The following is a 21,621-nucleotide window of genomic DNA, read 5'->3' as shown; positions in this document are numbered from 1 at the left end:
TGACTGAACCGGGAACAGACCCGGGGGGGGGTCGAGGGTTCAGGGAGTTCCTTTCTTGTTGGAAAGTCAATGAGATGAACACAAAGAGACAATGCAACCACAGTAGGTGTAAAAAAAAAGAGCAGGAAGAGATGCGAAACCACAAAACAGACTCAAAGCAACCACAAGAAAAATCCAAAGAACGACTGAGAGTCTTATGCAGGTGAGGGGGGGGGGGGGGGGGGGCTCTACATGTCTGAGCCCAGGGGCCCATTGACTCATAATCTCGTTCATGTACAATATGGTGCAAAAGCAAACAAGCTTCGTGAGGAAACCTGAAGCAACAGCAGAAAAAAATCAGTCATCAAATTACAACAAAAGCTCTATTTGATAATATTCTGGCAGAGAAGAAGAACACGAGTCGGTGAAGTTACGACTTCACAAAGCAAACAACGAGCACAGACAGTAAAGTACAGTAGAGGAGATGCTGTGAGCGATGCACGACTCCCAATAGACAAGTCCAGACACTCACATCAACCTCAACCTCATTCCAGCCTGAAAAGATGAAGCTTTGAGATCATGTGTCAGCACATAGCCATGCTCATTATTCAGAGGAGTTCTGCAGGAGTGGAAGATAATGTTAATTAAACATTTAGAGCATGTTGTGCTGTAGAGCCAATAAAAAAACTTACTTAATAAAAAGATACCAAACTTGTGTTTTAAAGCAGTATTTTCTGCACACACACATGTGCAGCTTTGCCTACATTAACATGCAAAAGAATAATACAATTAATAACAACATGCAGCATCCTTTTACCTCTGCGCTGAGATTGTATCTGCGCGACCACCATCAGCAGGAGGATGCAGGTCTGCGAGCTCCATATCGACCACCTGTCGCGTGCGTGCATCCTTGAAGTGTTTGATATTTATGATTTTGACAAAGAAAAAATGAAATAAAATCCTTTCAGAGGTTGTGAGGTGAGTTCATCTCCAGCAGACAGTTTCAGCAGCTCGTGGGGAGGAAATAAAGCACTGAGAGGGAAAGTCTCAGCGAGCTCTTGTGTACCTGAGGAGGCTGTGTGCACCTTTACGCACAGCAGCGTGCAAATGAGTTCGGGCTCAAGCTGGAGGGAGCTTCCTGCGTTGGTTTTTCAAAGTAAAAGCGCCACTGATGATCATTATTTATAGCATTGGCTTCTAAATGTACCAATATCAGACTCTAAAAAACATTTATTTTGTATTCTGTTGATTTACTTTATCGCTACAAACTCTAAAGAAACAGCAAACATGTCACATTACATTTATTATAACTATAATTTCACTCCATATTTAATAATCAGCGTGCAAATGAGTTAGTTTTTCAAAGTAAAAGCTCCACTGATCGGCTTCTATGGATAAAAGCTACACAGAAAACATTGTTTATGTGTGTATTACACATCTGGAATTTGAAACTGGGATATGTTTTTAATGTGGAACTTGTTTGTGTGTCATAATACGAATATATAGTAAGAATAAAACCATAAAAGTACAAATACAATTTTCATTAATCCAAGTGATGCTTTTATTCTGAAACCTGCAGTACGCTTCCTGTTACTTTCTAACTTAACCAGTTTAGAGTGAAGCCTCCAGGCTCCACAATTCAACTGACTTCTTGAAGTTTCACAAAACTTTCCCTCAGGCTGCAGAAATCTGTTGAGCTCAGTGTCCAGTCAGTAAGTACCAGAGAGGCCATTGTTTCAATAAACTTTATTGGAATTGTCCTGCAAACAGCTACTAAATAACCTGATGGTGAGATTCTCAAACGTTATCTGCGTAGAGAAGAAGCGAGAAGTGTAACCAGCCTTTAGATCAGCATCAGTCAGGCTGATGTAAGTTTTCCATGTGTTAAATCCTCTGTTCAGACATGTTGGCCTGCAGTGTGGCACCTGTCTGTGGTCCGGACTCAAAACTGCATTCCTTAAAGAGAGAAAGGCTTCTCATGATGACAGATTCTCCATGACCTCCCCTCCTCCACACACAACAAACACACACACACACACACACACACACACACACACACACACACACACACACACACACACACACACACACACAAATCCACCTTTTTATAGAAAGCTGCATCATAGTTCTGCAGACGTTTGAGTTTTATTGACGGGCGAGGTATGAGACGATGGGCCGCTGGGCACAGACATGAAAAGGCCTCACCACCTCTCCAACACAGAAGCAAGAACCCGCTGTATCTTGCCAGTTGTTTTGATTCTCTTTGTGGTCGTTTAGTCTTTTTGTGGTCGTTTTGTGTCTCTTTGTAGTCGTTTTGTGTGTCTTTGTGGTCGGTTTGTGTCTCTTTGTGGTCGTTTTGTGTCTCTGTGGTCGTTTTGTCTCTTTGTATTTGTTTTGTGTCTCTTTGTGGTCGTTTTGTGTCTCTTTGTGGTCGTTTTGTGTCTCTGTGGTCGTTTTGTCTTTTTGTATTTGTTTTGTGTCTCTTTATGGTTGTTTTGTGTCTCTTTGTAGTTGTTTTGTGTCTCTTTGTGGTCATTTTGTGTGTCTTGGTGGTCGTTTTGTGGTCGTTTTGTGTCTTTGTGGTCGTTTTGAGTCTCTTTGAGTGACATTTTGTATGTGAAGGCCCCTGTCGGCCCGTTCAGTAATCCATCCAGTTTTATTCATAAGGATTCCCCCACAAGGGCAAGGAGCTGCTCTTTGTTGTTTCAGAGCTCAGTAGGCAGAAGCAGAGTGTAATAAGGTTTGTCAGAACTTGCCCTCCCCAACACTTGCACCATACATCTGAACAGAGAAATACCTCTGACACTTCTCTTCCTGTGGTAGTCTGTATCCCCGGCTCCTCGTTTTCGTCCTGTGTGCACACGTAAAGATAAGTCCACTTTGTGCCACCGGCATGTGTCCTCACACACACACACACAAATTTAAATTCCATCCATCTTGTCTCTCTGCTCTCAGCTGTCAACGCTCCAGAAGAGTAATCTTGAAGGTAGCACTTACGCTGTAAATAAGGGCAACACTTTTGCAAACGTCTGTCATCTTTGTCTGAGCACACAATACGAGTTGTGCCCTCCCGCCCACCAGCAGGGAGAAGAATATTGTGCTGCATGTGTCTTTGTCAGGTGAAGTAGTTATTCCACCTGAAGGCAGGAAGGTGCGTTTCCAAAAGATCACAAACACCCTGATCCATCATGTTTAAGCTGTGATACAGAACACTCTACTTACTTACACATCCACAGAAGGAACTTTGCTTTGCACCAGGGTGTAAATCACAACGAGGCCAGGAGGATAAATCATGTTTAAGCTTTTTCTATCCTTTAATCATCAAACCGAGGATCCATTTTGGGTATTAAGCTCCACACATATGCCTCCAGATGACACAACGTTTACAATTTACCTGCCCTGCATGTGTTTGAGGACAAGACACCTTCAGGGCTGTCCTAAGAGCCATGCCGCTTGGCTAAAAACACAAATTATAATTCAGGATATGCACAATATAACCTAAATAAATCTATTTCGTAGAACTAGATTAGGATTTAGAGCCTCTCTTTTCAACCTTGAGGATGGGGCAACTGTGCAGGACTGTGCAGTTGATCACAGAATTAAAGCAAAACAGCAAAAGGTTTGAAACCAGCTGCTACACAGAACACAGTGTAGTATAAAAGCAGCGTTCACTGTATGTCACAGTGTAAACAGATACTACTGTGAGACCTGCAGGTGAGAAAAGGCTTCTGCTGATATCTGATAGCGTACTGAGTGACACCGTGACAAAGGACTCTGAGGCGTGCCACATTTTAAACTCTTCCCTGGAGTGTATGTACACATTTTTGTATTTTATTACCATTTATTTACTTTAATGCATTTTTTCTTCACCTGTCTATATTTATATTTATTGTCCTAATGTGCCTCCATCTAAAACTGTACAATACCATATTATATGTTAATAAAGGAAGAAAATAATCTTCATTTTGTCGTCCATCTTTACACCCAAAGTAAACTCACAGCAGCTGAACTAAGTGTCGTGGCGCCCTCTGGCGGACAGTTACGGAACTTCTCCAGCTGGAATAAAACAAATCGAAAACACAAGTTTAAGAATATTAAAAACAAAAAAAGACTTCCTGTTGATATGAAACATAGGTAGAAGTTATATTCCACGTTTCTCCTCTTGTGACAAGCAGCAAAAAACACATTTCTGCTATAAAAACAACGTATTTCTTACCTTTCTTTACTTTGTGCTGCTGTAAAATCCTGAAATACTCAATAGTTTTGTCTCATGACGCTAAAAAGCATCAAATAGAACATCACACATCCTTCAGTTTAAGACTGCAAAACAGAAACAACTCCAACAGCTTCATCAGTCTCAGAAAGGCATCATTTGCATATTAAATTACTATAACACATCCCAAAATAGGTGCACGTTTCCATTTTAAGACTCATTAAAATAAAAACAAAACAGGCTTTCTACCTTCCAGTAACTTAAACGTAAAAAAACAAGAACCAAGCGTTACTACACCAATAAATCTTAATAATTTTATTGTCTTTGTTCTCATGATTTTACAAATATGATACTTCTGCAATTCAACTTTAACTGTGCAACACAATGGCATTATGGACTGTTAAACTGGACATCCCGAGGGACGTCTGTGACTCCAGGGAGCTGTGAATCCTGCAGAACCGAAGGCCGTGTTTGGGGGGGGGGGTGTATTGAATGTTTTTGGTGTCGAGTGTTATGAAAGTCAATCTTGAGCGTTACATTTGTTGTCACCTCGGGCCTGTTGGGTTTCTTTGTCCGCAGGATTCACTAGCAGCTTAAAACACACGATTTTTCACCACTGACGTAATGACTGCTACTGTCAGGGGGGGGGAGGGGGGAAGCCCTCCCTCCTCCCCCACAGGCCTGAGAGCGACTCCTCAGACGTGGGCTTGATTTAAGTTGTACAGTCTCTTTGGATGAGGCTGGTGGTTCCTGGTCAGGGCTGCTCGTCTTTTTAACAATGGGTGATCTCGCCACGAAGGCTTCTGGGACACCGGTACAGAACAATGGCATGCAAGACTCACACACAGACCCACGTGTTATTATTTCTCTTGGTTTTTTTTTAATAGAAAATAAAGATTCTGACATAAGTACAAGCACTGAGCCCTCGCAAACACCCAACAGCCAAGCGTATCGGAAACTTTACGGCGCACAAACGACGCCTAAACTGACGGCGGCGTTGAGAAGTATCGGGGGCTTGCGACGGTTAAAACCATTTCAACACAACAGCTGGCATCTTTTCATATTCAATAAGTCCTGTTCTCAGGACATAATACATCTCACATTTATATTATTTCTTCTTCTATACCTTTTTACTACAAACGTATGTGCTTTTGATTTAAAACAACTCGGGAAAAACTGAAAAAGATTTGTAGTTCAACGACAATCCCCCCCCCCCCCTCCTCTGGCCAATTTTATTGCAAATGAAGTGATGACCTCTGAACAGCAACACGCACTTCAATATGGCACAAGCATCTTAGAAATGAACTAAATGCATCATCGTCGTGGGTGAAATATCAAAAACCAAACCACACCATATCTAAAAATATTAAGACATTAATCATCAGCAGAAACATCGTGGAAACATGCAGTCTGCCGCTCTGCAAGCCAAACTCCATTCTGGCCCCCCCCTTGGTAACACGGCGAAAATAAAAAAGGAAATGTCTTCGTCTCAAATGCATGTGAACACCGCGAGTGATCAGCCTCGCCTCTAATCAACGTATAATTCTCACGCCAGGCGCCGCAGAGTAAGACTTCAGAATCCAGGTCGTTGTGCGAGACAGGATCTCGCTCTCCGTGCTCACTCGAGGGCTGGACGACCATTCCTTCTCACGGGAAGCTGCACACTGGCCAGCAAAGTGAAGCGCGTAGTGACTAAACCCGCCCCTTAGCGTTTAATCCTCGGACTCACGTAAGTAATGTGAGTTTACGGCCCTCTGAGGACTTCCTGTCTGTAGCTGCGTGTCGCCGTAAGACATTAGATGTGCTTATCTTAGTGAACGTCAGCTTTGGCACGCTCTCTGTTGAGGTACCGAAACAAATTGTCAAGTACGGAAACTAGTTTTTTCCCCACGAGGATTATGTTGTTGCTTATACTTAATATATATACATATATATATATATATTAAGTATATATATATATATATATGTATATATATATAGAGAGAGAGGGGGGAGTATTCTTCTCTAAAATGTCTCTGGAGTGTTTAGGAGAAAATCTACACATGAAGGCGTTCTCCTCCAGCCCTTTGTCCGAGGCTGCGACATGGAAACCCCGACTAAACCCCCCCCCCCCCTCAGCAGTCCCACCGACCTGCGCACCACTTATCCCACTACAAAATCCAAATAAATATTCTTTAAAATAAGGGCAAATTGGTAAAAACAATGAAGCAAAATCAATGCGTTGGCCTCATAATGTAACGCGAAACTCTCAAAACACAATAAATCCATCGCCGTGCCGTCCTCCTCAGTCACGTGAAGACACACAGAGATATTACGGGGGGGGGGGGGGGGGGGGGGGGGGGGGTGTACCTACAGTAGTGGTTGTTTTACAATGAGGATGCCTGGGCATCAGTCCGTCATGTTGCAACTTCTTTAAAAACTGCTTCTTCTTCTTCCCTCGTCTCTTCGTCCGGAGGCGATCATGCTCTGTCTGATCAAAGTCTTTGACCTTTAACCCCTCCCTCCCCTCCCACGCTCCACCCCCTCCCTCTCTCACCACGAGGTTTATTTAGTAGTGGGGATTGTTCAGTCGGCGTAGTGCATGATGGACTCGACATAGTTGCCGGGGAAGAGGCCCGTGGTCCCGTTCATCACGCCCTCGTACCAGCCGTCGTCGTTCTTCTTGATCACGTAGATGATGGCGCCCTCCTGGAACGACAGCTCGTCTTCCTTGTCTCGGGCGTAGTCGTAGATGGCCACCACTGCGGGGAAATACGGAGGAAAGAAGTGGTTTTTGATTTGAACGCAGTAACACACATCGAACAGGGGAATGTGTAAAGTGTCTGCTTCAGTGTTTAAGGGTGGCGTTCTCCTTCAGCGAGTGCCGGCAGACCTTTCTCATCGTAGGTGCGTGGGGCCCAGGGCGGGTCCTCCTCGGCGTAGGGGTCACTGTACTCCACCACCGCCGACTCTTCTTCGTCCTCATCGTCCTCGTAGTCCTCCGGCGGTGGAGGGGGAGGTGTAGGCTCCTCGAACACCAGCTCGTCGGCGGGCGGAGGCGGAGGCGGCACGTCTGAGACTAGAAATAGTTTTAATGCGGGCGGGAAGAATGAAGAGATCCGATCAGAGGCAAAGAAAGAAGCACGAAGACGACGTTCACATGCAGCGTTTAGATTCACGTGACACGTGCACACACTGATTCAACGTGCGTTTAAAAAAGGGATTCAGATCGACGACACGCACACACAAACACACGGAGAAATGCTCATGCTGCATTGTTTACATCATGCTTTAAATGCAGTTCTTTAAAACAAGCGTTCGACCACCAACATCTGCTGCCGAAGGGACCAGAAGTCCCACTGCGAAAACATAAACCAAATGCCCTGTGACCCGAACAAGTTTAATTCCAGATCACAGTATAGGAAGCTCAGGGAAAGTAGATCCAGCTGATGTTGGAGGTTGATCACAATATTCCACCTAAAGGGACGAATCACTGACTAACTGAGGGGAGACGACGGGGAAGGAGCGGCGCTCATGCCGGTGGGAGCGAGGGGCTAAGAGCCACTTACTAGTCTCCTGAACTCGGGCCACAAAGCCCATCAGAGGCAGCTGAGGGGTGATCTGCATGGAGGGGGGAGGGGGCGCGAGTGGGCCGGCTATCACCAGACAGTATCAATACACAGAGACGGAGGAAGGAAGGAAGACATAACGGCAAAGACATGAAGACATGAGGTTAGAATAACCAAGAAGAGAGTTAAAGAACAGGAATAAGAATTGTGTAAATTAAACATTATGAAAACAATGATTTTAGCAAAGCACAGACCTGAGAACACTACGTTTTAATTCTGCAGCCACCAATCAACCAAAGGTATTTACTCATTAATCGTCACAATTACTCAGAGCGCAGAGTCTAAGAGTGTAAAACACAAAGATGTTTAATTATTATTTAAAATAAAAAGAGAAAAGAATCCTTACATACAGAAGCAGAACCCAGAGAAGGTTTAGTGTTCATTTAGATTTAAACTAATTCCAATATTGATATTAATTCAAAATGTATGTTTTAATGTAATGTTTAATGGTATATATATCCTTATATATCATCTTATATATATATATATATATAATATATATATATTAGATATAGTATAGAATTATGTAATTATATATAGAAGTATTATATAGTAATTATGTAATTACTATATATTAATTATATATATCTATATATTATAATTATATATATATATAATTATATATATCTTATATATATATATATATATATATAATAATATATATATATATTATATATATAATTATATATATATAATTATATATATATTAATTTATATATATATACTTCTATCATATATAGGAAATATATATATATATATATATATATAAATTCTAGAAATATATTATATATAGACAATAATATATAAGAAATATATATATATATATATATATATATTATATATATATATATATAATTTTTAGATATTATATATAATTTTAGATATATAATTTATATAATATTATTATTATAACAATTTTAACATTATTTTTAAAAGCTAAAAAGAAAACATTAATTGGCTCTAGCTTTGTGTGTAATAGTGAATAAGTAATTAATGATATTGAAAATCTATTAAAACAAGATATTTAAATAAGTCAACTTGAGATGTTTCAATGACCCAAACGATGAATCAGTTAATAAATTAGTTAAAGTCTTAAATTACTTTTACTTTCTCTGCCACAGAAACATGATGTTCAGAACATTCAGTTTTAATATTACATTACAGAAATAAAATGAAGGGTAAATATCGGCTGGAGAGACGAGTGGAGGACACGAGGTTGCAAAGAGCAGCGAGGACAGCGAGCCGGTGAAGAGAGTAACACAAAGTGTGCTGATCTGCTGCCTCTGAAGTCCAACACTTTCAAACCAAATGACTGAAACTAAACAATTCTTAACAAATGTGTCATATTTACAGATCCACACACACACACACACACACACACACACACACACACACACACACACACACACACACACTACCTGGGCTCTGGGCGAAGTGTGGCCCCCCGTTGAGCTGGCTCTGGGCCGTGTTGGGCTGACCGGTGACGGACGAGGGTCTGCGGTACGGCAGCGAGCCCCCCACCTGCGAGTTGTTGGGCGGCTGCGCCGGGCGGTTCATGCTGTAGAACTGAGGCGCACCTGAGAGGAGGAAACAGCAGGGGGCAGCAGAGAGTCGGTCAACAAGCTTTTATTTGTCCTCCTGAACAGAGAGCTCGGCTCATTCGGCCTCGAGGGAAATTCTTTGTTTTGCATTTTACTTTAATTTTGAATATTCATTAAATGATAATAAAAAACAGGTTCTTGGTTCAGAATATTTTAGAGTGTAGCTGCAAGCAAAGCAGATATTTCTTTGCAGAAACGGTCACAAAATGGCCCTAATTACCCGACTTCTACTTAGTCATTAATGATAACGTTTGGCTAATCATTTAGTACCCTGAGCGGCAACACCGCACGTTAAAACAATTACAACATCCAGCCACACAACAACAACAACAACAACAAAGGGCAGAATAAATATACATGAAAGAAGAATTCACTGTGCAAGCACTTCACCACACAGCTCATGCATTAACCATCATCATCATCATCATCATCATCATCATCACGGACGCAGGCAGCTGATGAGATGCTGAAAGGATGAAGAGCAGCAGTGGGAAACGGGAAACCTGAGTTAGCTGCACACCGGCTGTTCTGAGTCCCGATACACGAGACCCTCCCCGTGAATATTTAGAAGTGAAGTGCTCGACAATGACCTTTAAAGTTTAATTCATTTTCTAGGGAAGAGGTCGGGGGGGTGGACATTTCTTAATAATCTGCACCTGAACAAATATAGAGTCTTAACGATACCGCTGGCTACACATCTGGGTCTTGCAAGCAGGAGGATGCATGCCGGGGGAGGCGGGGGGGAGGGTGTGCAGAGGAGTGGGTGAGCGTCCACCGGGTAACACTCACCTGCAGGGTTGCCGAAGGTAGTGGGGCCCGTGCCAGTGGGCGGCGCAGAGGTAGGGAGCTGGGGAGGGGGCGGGGGTACAGGCGGGATCTCTACAGTGGGGTTTGAGGCCTGTGGGGGGCCGTCTAAGGTGGGGGGTCCAGGGGTGGTGGCGGTGTTGGGGGGAGGTTTAGCTGGGTTGGATGGGACGGGGGCTAAACCGAGGGGATTGAAGAGGTTAAAGGAGAGAAAAGACAGGTGATGGAGGTCAACACGAGAGCAGTGAGCGGGGAGGAGGAGATCCAGGGTTCCTACACATCCTCGCTTCACATTAACGTCACACTAGAGCATGCAGGAATCCTACTGGTTAGATAAGTTAGTTAGTTTCAGGCGCACGCACACACACACACACACACACACACACACACACACACATATATAGATCCTGCGGCTCGGAGGAGGAAACAGGAAGCAGGCGTTACCTGGGAAGGCGTTGGGCGGGGCTGGGGTCGGCACGGCGATGGGCACGCCCACGCTGCCACTGCCGCTGTTCTCTCGGCTGCTGCTGCGACTGCTGCTGCTGGGGTGGCTGCCTCCGCTGCTCCCACTGCTGGTGGGGAGTAGGGCGGCAAACACGTCAGACCACAGCACACTCACCGTCGTGCACTCACACTGTCAACGCTGCACCTCTGAGTGTGTCGTCTAATTCTCTCTAAGCTTATATTCTAACAGTATATCCATTTATTAAGATGTCTCTAACTCATCTTCACATATTGACCTTTTTAGACTTAATAGTTCCAGGAACTATGGAGCCACAGGAACTAAACTTTACATGAACCATGAAGATATTATTATTATTAATAATATATATTATTATTATTAATAATATATATATATTATTTTAATATATATATATAAAATATATATATATTATTAATAATATATTAATAATATTAATAATATATATATTATTAATATATATATTAATAATATATATATAATATTTATAATATATATATTAAATATATATATTATTAATAATAATATATATATTATTATTAATAATATATATTATTTATAATATAATATATATAGTAATATATATATATAATATGATTAAGATATATATTAATAATATATATAATATATTAATAATATATATATTATATATATATAATAATAAGAAATATAGTCTTATATATATATATATATATTAATAATATATATATATAATATATATATATATAATAATAATATATATTATTAATATATATATATATATATATATATATATATATATTATATATATATATATATATATATATTAATAATAATAATGTATATATTATTAATATATATATATTAGATTATTATATGATGAGCTGTGTATGAGTCCTTGTGTTGAGTGCATTTTACTGATATTTGAATATAATGAATGGAAAGGAGACATACAGAGATGGAAAAGGAGTCTGATACTCCAAAGTAGATCATGTTTTAAAAGCGTTTATGTTTATTTATATCTGCGTTAGTAACCGTGATTAAATACTCAGACAGCTCCATTTAGATTTAACAAAAAGGATTTTAACGCCAATAAACATCACAAGAACTCTACATTTCTCTTCCTCACATTATTAAAGTAGCACCCTCAAGAGCATTGCTGCGTTAGTGCGAGCCGTTGTGCCTTTGAAATGATGTCAGTGATTAAAAAAAAAAGCACCAAGGACACGGGACAGCGGTGACGCAGTAGCGACACAAGACAGAGACAAAGATGTGACACGCTGTGAAAGCAGGAAGCAGGAGACACACGGGGCAGACTGTTTGTACAAAGAGAGCGCATGAGAGATGAAGAACATGAGCTGTGGATGGAGCGGTGCAGATGAAGAGGAGAGTCGGGGATCTGTTTCTGGAATGTTTAAATCATTCGGCCAACAGATGGGTCGCAATGACGAAACTTTCCATCTTGTTTTTGCGCCCAAACTCTTGATGTCACGTCTCTCACGACAGTCAGGGGAGTCTGTGAATGTCTCTTGGGTTTGGGACGAAGAGTCTCGCCTGGGGAGACGAGCTGACAGGACTGTGGCGGCGACGCTGCCTATGTAATGACTATTACCATAGGAACCTGTGTCTGCTGCTAAATACAGCTCTGACTCTCCACCTCATTGCTCTTATCTGAGCAGCGAGGAGAGCGCACAGGTGAACGATTTAAAAAATAAAGCAATCTGGGCGTTCCCTGGGGGGGGGGGGGGCAACTGTTGTACAAAAAGGTTAATGTTGGTCAAACTTTAAGTGGAATTAAAAAGCAGTACAAGTGGTTTCCATCAGGAGTCATTTGAGAGAAGAAGAAGGGCAAAGGTTCACAGGAGCTGGCTCGCATTTTAAGTGTAGGAGAGGAGAAGAAGAAAAGGGGGAGGAGTAAGAGGAAAAGTGGGCGTGTTTAAGGAGTGTAGAGAGGCATGCTGGGAAGTGGGAAGGGGGTACCTGTACGTGCGGTTCCTCTGATTAACGGATGCAGAGCGCGCAGGGCTCTGCGGCATGTTGCGCGTCGGGCTTGAGACGTAGTCGTTAGGGACAACGGGTGGACGCACCGGCTCAAGCGTCCTATAGGGGGAGTGGCGCCTGCGAGAGGGTCAGGAGGACAGGAGTCGAAGGGGGGGGAGGGGGAGAGAGGGGGGCATCCACAGAGAAGTGTAGGGGGGAGGAGGAGGAGAGCAAGAAACAAACAAGTGCAAACTTAAAAAATGGGGTATGACAGGTGGTGAACATCGAGGCTGGCTGCGGCGAATCGGAGCAGAGCGTCAGGACGAAACTACCGCTGCTGTCGGATAAAGAACACACGGTTATTCTTCCATTTCATGCACTAACCCGATCCTGTAACAAACAATGACTCCTGCGCTCCTCAGCGCAACTGGGAAGTCACGATGACAGAGTTTCGCGAGAGGTTTCATTTAGAAACCGACCTGCGGTTTGAATTTAATTCCTTCTGTTGACCGACTGTGATCCCCTGCCTACATGTTCTGAGCTGTAACCTTCAAATTCATTAAATAAAAACAGAAAGTGTTTTTAAATCCGACAGCAGCTCTGATGATGTCCTCAGTTTTAATAAGAGAAAGAAAAACAACCCTGATGCTTTATTGATCTGGGCCTGAGAGGATGCTCTGGCATGTCAATCTCCCAGCTGACACAGCGGGGTGACCCATCTCTGAGCACTGTTGCTATGGCGAAACGTTGCTATGAGGAATATGGGGCAGCCAGGAGTGGGCGGGCTCGGTCACACACACACACACACACACACACACACAGAAGTACATTTTAAAAACAAACAAAGAGGAAGCTGAATAACATAAGATGAATTAAAAGTAAGATGTCCGCTCGTAGCCACAGGGAGAAGGTGCATCATGGAGGGATGGAGCTGTGGTTGATCGGCATGCGTCTTGAAGGGACGGAGACACACACACTGACACACACGCCTCTGAAGGTCAATACTGAGGGTGGACACGCTCAAACACTTGAGAGACAGACAGATATTTACACACGGAAACACAAACAGCATTTGACGCCCAGGAAGGTCCCAAGGGTGACACGAACACAACATTTATGTGCTGCGCACGCAGAGTCCCTGCGGGATAAGAGACACCTTCAACAGTCAGACACACAGAACAGAGACACATCAAAAACATCTCGGGGATCAGGAGCTCTCAGACACAGTAGAAGAACAATATCCACTGCATTAGTTCTACGCTGACAGACTATCAGGGGGAGAAAAGACCAAATACTTTGAATGATTCTCTTTAACTAGATGCATCAAATGAGCACAAGTCCTGTTTTTAAATATCTGCTATAAAGCCTGGGGAGCTGCTGCACAACGACCTGCTGCAGCTACACTGTGAGCATCTCTGCTTGATGCAGCTCAGCTTCTCTTCCACGATGTGAGACGCAGCAGCGCTGAACAGCCGCTCGCTGTCCTCGAGCACAAAGTGCAGGAAAACAGAAGCGATTGTTTCTCCAACGTCCGAGGGCGGTCGCATCTCTGGAAAGAAACTTGACTTACAAGCTGCATGTCGATACCGATGCTGCATCTCTTCTTCTAACTTGTAGTCAAGAGGGTTTTTACTCTGATTAGAAGGTGAAGTCTACACTTTACACGACGGTAGCAGCTGGTAACGTTCCCGATTAGTACGGCGATCAAGAGTTGTTGAGTCTCTGTCTGTGACCTTTGTGATAATGTCCCTCCTGTCCCCTGACATTAGGAAAATGCCAATAAAAGGTTGAAGGCTGGGAGATCTGAGAGCTCAACGGTCTGATGAAACCCTGCTCAGAAGGGGCTTTTCTACACGCCTCCTTTGTATTTTATCAAACTGCTTGCTGAAATTTGACAGATTCATGTTCCTAACAGCCTCAACTTTAGTAAAATGTCAGTGCTTTCAGCCTGAAGCAGCAACACTGGCTGTGTGGTTAGCATCAGCATCTCACTGCAGGCTTCCAGGCCTCTGTACTTTGTGCATGGACTTTGCATATTCCTCTGGTTTCCTCCCACAGTCCAAAGATATGCAAGTCAGGTGGGCAGGAGACTCTGAGAGGCTGCCGTCACATTAGATTAAATCTGATCTGAAATCTGTTCCTTTCAAATGAAGAATTTAAGCAACGCATTGAAATGCAACCAGAGCTTTTGATACGCTGGTGGCATGTCCTCAACACATGTGCAATGAAACATTCATGCATCCTGTAAAAGTGTGTCATTAAATAAGAAGTCAAAGTTCTCTCATCTTGAGAACATGTCATTATCTCTAACGGTACGGTGAGGATTGTATAGAAACGTGTATTAGCATCTTCAAACCTCAACCAGTTCTCTTTTCATGTCCAATTTACACCAACGAAAACGTGTTCTCGGTGGCGAGCTTTGAGCATTTCCTTCCCAACCAGAAGAAGAAAGAGCATTTGATGAATTGAGATGAAAGAATTGCTTGGAAGTAAATGAAGTTTTGAAGAAAATAAGGTTTCTTCTTCAGTAATGTCTGCGTTAAGAGGTGTGTACAGTAATAATAATGCAATAAACCATAAGGAGTCAAATGTCAGCATGCAGTTTGATGTGAACACCTCTCCTTCACAGGGAGAACACATTAGGCTGAGAAGCTTCTTAAAAAGGGACGGTGCAGACCCTGCCTCACCAGCACAGATGAAAACCCAAAATAAAGAAGTACCGCTGAGCTCTCGCACTGAAGTGCATCTTAAAGCACCCCGAGGCCACTAATCAAACAAGGAGGTGAAAGTGGTGATGATGAAACTGGGAGCAACCGGGCCCGTCTGAAGGGCTTGTGGTTAAGTTCCCGAAGCCACTAAAACACAGCCAGTCGGCCTCTGACGGACACAACTCTGCACGTCCATCTGAACACCACTACATACCCAAGGGTCCCTTTCCCTGACATGGGCGGGCTGGGGGGCTTCTGTGTCGGGGGGTTTGTGCGAGGGAGTCCACCTCCTCCGGCCTTCATGTTCTGAGCGCTGGCCTGCGGGAGGAGAACATGGTTGAAGGAGGACGTCAGAGACGGGACGATTAAAACATGGAAATAAAAATGTAATTGGCATTCTGAGAATTATATTAATTGACTTTCATGCCTCGTTAGAGGAGAAGATCGACACCACCGTCATATCTGCTCATGGGAGACGGTTAGCTTAGCTGCGTAGCTCCAGTGTCACATTGAACAGTAATGTTCAGCTCATAATATATACCAAACATATCCAGCTAATCTTTCCATAGCAAACACACTCAAAGAAAAAGACGACAGCTCTCACAGCAATTAAAAACAACAATTAAAGAAAGAAATCACAAAACAACTCTTTGGTTTGATGCTCTTACTGTGAAAGTCTTACCTTGAACCTTTGCAACCACTACGGTTGATAATAAAGATAAAATTAGGCGAGCAGAGAGAGAAGAAGAAGAAATCAGAGGATTAGTGAGTGAAGCAGGAGAGGAAAAACAATTATTCATGCATGTGCCTCATAAAGCCAGGCTGGTGAGATCCAGGCAACAATGGCTCACTGTTCAAATGTGAGGAATGTGTTCTTTGAGACCTTTGTAAGGTTGAAGCTAAGGATTCCACTTTCTGGGAAAACAAGCTCGTCTTTGTTCAGAAAATCCGTTTCCCAAAATCAGCCACTTGACTATTTTATGAAATAGAAAGAAGATTGCACAGGAAGCTGTTCGCAGCACAACAGAACATATTCACGTCCTGGGTCACGTTAGTTTCCCGCCCTGCTGAAAAGCCGGAATCATTGATTTTTTTCTTACATTACTGAAACCCAATAGTGTTTGTTGACCTCTAAAAGTCCTTTCCTGCCGTGAATAACCCACATTAATCCCACTTTTAGAGCTCCCATCAGTCCGTAACTGTCACATTGAATAAAAGCGGAAGCTTTGCATGTCAACCCTCGACAGGGAGGGTTTTAATCAAATAGTGATCATTAAAACTTCACACAAAAAAGCAAAAGGTAGAAAGGTTAAAGCCCCTGCAGGTTTCCCCCCAAATGAACCAGCAGAAAGAGTAAAAGAGCTAAAGGTCCACCTTGACTCCATGGCCCATGTCGTCTAGCATGCTGTAGTCGATGGGCTTGCGGATGTAGCGCACAGGCCTCTCGGGATTGGCTGGAGCGATGATCTTGTGTGTGCGGGATGTGTTCTTGTTGGTGGTGAGGATGCCGATCTCCCGCCGGGCCACCTTCTCTTTGTGGATGTCCACCGTCTGAGGGCGAGAGGCAGAGGAGGTTTCCTATAATGTCGTCGTGTATTTTTGGCCGATTGTAACGTGAACGCTCTTGAAACCCTTTGGACTCGCTTTAGACGCCACTTCCTGTATTTCTGCTTGTTGTGATGTCATTTCTTGGCGTTTCTTCAAATGCTTCATATCCCTAAAATCTATACAGCCTCAGTATTGAAAGACATTTTCTCATCAAGACACAAAACATATCAAAAAAAGTCTAAATGTAACAACATACAAAGATATTTTAAAACTCCTTAAACATTTTAAATATGCTAATTCTTTTATGAGCCGACTCAGCAAATCCTCTGCCATTGTCACGTGTTTATGTGCATCAGCTGCCAACCTGCGAGATGTGGTTGATGGAGGACTCCATGCGGCGGAGCTGCGAGGCCTGGATGTCGAGCATCTGCAGGACATTGTTGGCCAGCGTGTTGATCAGGTAGGCTACGCTGGCCAGAGACTGGGTAGTGTAGTTCTTGGTCTCCTCCAGCGCCCTCTGCTTGTCTGGAGACTGAATGAAGAAAGAGAAGAGCACTTTATAGTGTGCAGAGGAAGCTCGTCAGAAGATTCTGCTGCAGGACATTTTGAAAAACAAGCGTTTACACCTGCAGCCACAACAAGCTCATCCTGACGTCATCTCCCGGCACATTTCTAGTGCATCTCAAAACTCAGCGTAAAAACTTAAAATCCTTATTTTTGTAATAATTAAAGCAAGCAAAAGAAAATACGATTTCAATACGCTTCGTGAAAACGAACAATCCTGGAGCAGATCTAAAGGATTGAGCAGCAGGATGGAGGGAAACTGCTGCATCAAAAAGGTTTTAGTGGCAAGAAGTAACACGTTAAGAAAAAAGCATTAACGGGAAGAGAGCGAGTAATAGAGCTGCAGCTCGTGTGAAAGGAGACTTCTGAGGCAGCGTGGGCATCAACAGGAGCATCAAAGGGCAGATGGATCAGCATGCTAGGTTGAGGTATAGAATACGAGTACTTAATTAGTTAAGTAAAAGTAGATCTAGCTACTATGATCAATGCATCACAAAAATGCCAAAAAGAAAGCTTGTTCACGCCTCTCAAATGAGACGATGTTGCAGTAGTGACAGACATTTTTCAACATCTAAACACAAGTCATTTAGAAATGGAGAATACTTTGAGTACCTTCATTCTAATTTTACAAATTAAACTGTTTTAAACAAACTAGAACTTTAGAAATGAGTCGATTGATAGGAAATTAATCTGCAACTAATTTGATAACCAATGAATCATTTGTCAGGCAAAACATTTCATCGTTCCTGCTTCTCAAATGTGAGGATTTTCAGCTTGTCTTGCATTATAGTAAACTGATATCTCTGTATGTTGGACATGTCGGACATAAATGGAAAAATGGACATTTCGCACTATTTTCTGACATTTTAATCAATGAATCTGGAGAATAATCTGCAGAGTAATATATAAAGAACAATCATTATTTCAAGGCCTAGAAAAAACCCCTTGATTATCTATGTCCAAACCAGCATGCACTTCCTTCTGTGTGCATAGCTGAGCAGCAGATTGATTACAACTCAATACTCGAGGTCACAGCAGCCGGTGTGATTGGATATTGAGTGATTGATTTTATTCTACACTTTTCGATTTCAAATTACAACTATACAGCGAGAGCCAACTGTAAATCATAGTAGATGCACGATAAACCTCTCTGATTCCTTTTTGGGTAAAGTGATTAAATAACTATAACACTGAATAAAATATAGAAAGATAACGAGGCAGCGCAATAAAGCCATATTCAGGGGTCGTCCACACTAGTTCAAACAGCAGCATCCTCAGTTTGTCTATTCTCTTTCATGCGAGCGAGTTTGTGATGCAAGACAAATTCACAATCCAACACGTCATCAAATACAGTCTGCAAACATACAGCATCATTTGAAGGAATGTGCAGGGTGCAGCATTGCTGGGGTATGGAGACAAACGGGTTATGTGACACAAAGTCAGTAGTGTAGGTGAAGCTTCTACCTGCAGGGCAGAAGAGAGACATTTTTGATCGACTGGCGTCACTTGCTAATAGACTGGTGAGGAGAGGATGGATGCATGGACCAGCAGCTGACTAGCCTGAGGTTAGCGGGCTGAAGATAAAGCAAAATGAACCCTCTCACAGCCCAGTTGGTGATGCTTTTTTACTGTTGTTCTTCAATCAGACTGTTTCTCTCCTCATCCCAACACCTCAAATCAGCCTATATGCCAATTACCATTCCTTTACCAGTGCTCTCTTCTCCCTAGATGTAATCTCTGAAGAACACTGTGTGGAGCTCATTTCAGTAAGTTAATTAGATGCCAGGGATTGCTGTGCAATTGATGACTGTATTTGATATTGGTCGGGCACATCTGGCTGATAACAGACGCTCTTAATGATGTGCCTGATATTGATCATATCGCTGTTACATTTTAATTTGTTTATCAAATTAAAACTCTCGGTACATAAAAAAAAAAGCACAAATCAAGTATGTATTTTCTTTCTTTTCCCAAATTGTTTGCGTAATTATTCACAGACCAAAATACATTATAAATGTATGAAGTAGCTGGTCAAACATGTGTGATTTTATTTCTCTACAGGTGTTTTTTTACTCGCTGAAAATGTGTCTGATTCAAAAAACATCAATGACTTTAGGAGGAAATCAATCCACAGATATATTTTCTCTCGGTGGTTGAAAATACTGCGAAAACTCTCATTATCCATCTTCCCACACACACACACACACACACACACACACACACACACACACACACACACACACACACACACACACACACACACACACACACACACACACACACACACACACACACACACACACACCTTTCTCCTCAGGTGAGGGTGCAGTATACAAGTTAATTGCAACATGTCATCTTCCTGAAATGTCTTAAGCATGCGACGAATACTCAAAGCCCCACACGCTCCTGGCGACAGAAGCGTTCATCATTAGAAGATATGAAACCAACTAACAAGTTCAACAAGTGTCCATTACAGCTTGACTAATGTTACTAGAAACCTCTCTTTACTAACATGACAGGACAAAGATGTGAATTAGAAGTATTCAACTAAATATCCCTCTGACAGATACTTCTGTCCAGCTGATCTGTAAGTGGTGATACCCATCTGACAGCAGGGTGTGAAGAATACCAGGGCAGACTGCCAGATAGAAAGCTGCCAACATCGAAAGGCCGCCGCCGCCGCCTTCACAGGGCAACCTGTCAGACCTGATCAGCCACGTTCATCAGGTATGTTAGATTTCAGTATCACACCTTGTGAAAACATCTCCCTGCAAACACTGTGCTCCTAAATGTCAACCTCAGTGATGACAGGCCTGTAAAGTATGAGATGAGGCAAAGCTCGGGTGACTAAAACTGCACCCACCTGCAGGAAACCACACATCAAAAACTGTGAATGGGATTGATTGCATGCACACACACACACACACACACACACACACACACACACACACACACACACACACACACAGATAAATAAATCACAGAAAATGCTCAGAGATGCAACATTACACTGTCTCGAAGAGCAATGTATGAATGGAGATGACAAATCATATCAATGCAGGCTTTAAATTGAGCATTTTCTGGAGTTAAAAGCCATAAATGATGTAGCTATAAGGTGAAGAGCAAGTCACAGTGTTTCAGTCCAACACCATAAATCAGTGGTTGTTGGTAATATTGTCACGGCGGTTAATCTTCTGTCAAACCACAGCTCATGACATTAATCTGGCTTGATATCACGTCCTACATCTCCGGCCGGTGCATGATCAGCTGGCTGCTGTAGCAGCAGTGATTGATCCCGCAGAGAGCCGATAAATTGATTTTCACGGTGCCTGTTTGGTTATTTAGACCGTGGGGTGATGCCGAGCAGCTGGCTAGCAAGCTACCTGGCTAACGGGGTAGCACACGATGGATGTACAAGACACACACACTGTTATGTCGATGAAAATATGAACCAATAAGCATTGTTGATGCCCCTTGACACGGATCTAGTGTGGGGATTACAAAGTATGTGTTAAAATGCCTTGACAGCGGGTTGTTTTTGCTTTAGCCGAAGCTATCGAGCTAGCACGGCGGCATCACATCGGCAGCGTTAGCAACAGCTAGCCTAGCATCAGTTCGCCCCACCGTGATGCCCGTTATAAAACAAAACTACACCGTATTTTCTTCCACACATCTGCCAGCCTACCTGGACATAGTTGCTTTCGCAGTACTCCGCGACTCTTTCCAAATTGGTGAAACTGTCTAGTAGTGCGCTTCGTCCTGCTGGAATCTCCTCTTCCAGAAGCATTTGTAGCTCCGCCATTTTCACATCTTTAGCGGAGCGGTGTGTGTGTGTATGTGGGCGGCTCTCTAGCGCCACCGCGGCCGTGTGCGGTACTGCAGGGATCTCCCAGCAGCTGGTGGAGGGCAGGGGTTCCGAAAATTAATAATGTTTAGAATTTAATTGTAATTGTAGACTTCTAATTGCCAAAATGCTTATGTGGTTTGCAAAATATTTTTAATATACTCAGATTTTTATATGTTTAGAGTTATTGTACTTTCACAGCAACTAAGTGAATCAAATACTTGTAATACATTTATCTCCCCAGAGTGATCCCTTTTTCTTATTATTTAATCTCTCCACAGACTCAGTTACAAAGCAGCAGGCCTGGTTCAT

At 42.7% G+C, this 21,621-nt stretch overlaps 1 protein-coding gene across 11 annotated transcripts; it reads right to left on the bottom strand.

The window, feature by feature from the left end:
- Positions 1-4,492: 4,492 nt before the first annotated feature.
- Positions 4,493-21,323, bottom strand: abi2b (abl-interactor 2b). 11 transcript variants are annotated; one of them, XM_029446605.1, is made up of 12 exons: positions 21,151-21,322; positions 17,266-17,433; positions 16,728-16,904; positions 16,036-16,053; positions 15,568-15,671; positions 12,646-12,783; positions 10,650-10,777; positions 10,191-10,382; positions 9,219-9,377; positions 7,741-7,827; positions 7,065-7,250; positions 4,493-6,933 (listed from the first exon to the last, which is right to left on the bottom strand). In XM_029446605.1, exons 1-12 carry the CDS (start codon positions 21,265-21,267, stop codon positions 6,758-6,760), a joined length of 1,650 nt encoding a protein of 549 aa, XP_029302465.1. In that variant the 5' UTR covers positions 21,268-21,322; the 3' UTR covers positions 4,493-6,757. The 11 variants fall into 11 exon arrangements, with proteins under 11 accessions (XP_029302465.1, XP_029302489.1, XP_029302497.1 ...); XM_029446629.1 differs by lacking the exon at positions 12,646-12,783 and having other exon boundaries at positions 21,151-21,323; XM_029446637.1 differs by lacking the exon at positions 12,646-12,783 and having other exon boundaries at positions 10,650-10,774; positions 21,151-21,323.
- Between the last annotated feature and the right edge of the window lie 298 nt (positions 21,324-21,621).

Source organism: Cottoperca gobio, chromosome 2 (genome assembly GCF_900634415.1).
Source record: "Cottoperca gobio chromosome 2, fCotGob3.1, whole genome shotgun sequence".
Taxonomy (NCBI): domain Eukaryota; kingdom Metazoa; phylum Chordata; class Actinopteri; order Perciformes; family Bovichtidae; genus Cottoperca; species Cottoperca gobio.
This window is presented reverse-complemented; position numbering and strand designations above follow the sequence as displayed.

Excerpts from the sequence above, each read along its gene's own strand:
- abi2b (XM_029446605.1), bottom strand. The coding sequence starts at position 21,267 with ATGGCGGAGCTACAAATGCTTCTGGAAGAGGAGATTCCAGCAGGACGA. Across the intron at positions 16,905-17,265 it reads CCATCAACCACATCTCGCAG|ACGGTGGACATCCACAAAGA; the intron begins GTTGGCAGCTGA and ends TCTCGCCCTCAG. Across the intron at positions 12,784-15,567 it reads TCAGGGAAAGGGACCCTTGG|GCGCCACTCCCCCTATAGGA; the intron begins GTATGTAGTGGT and ends ACCCTCTCGCAG.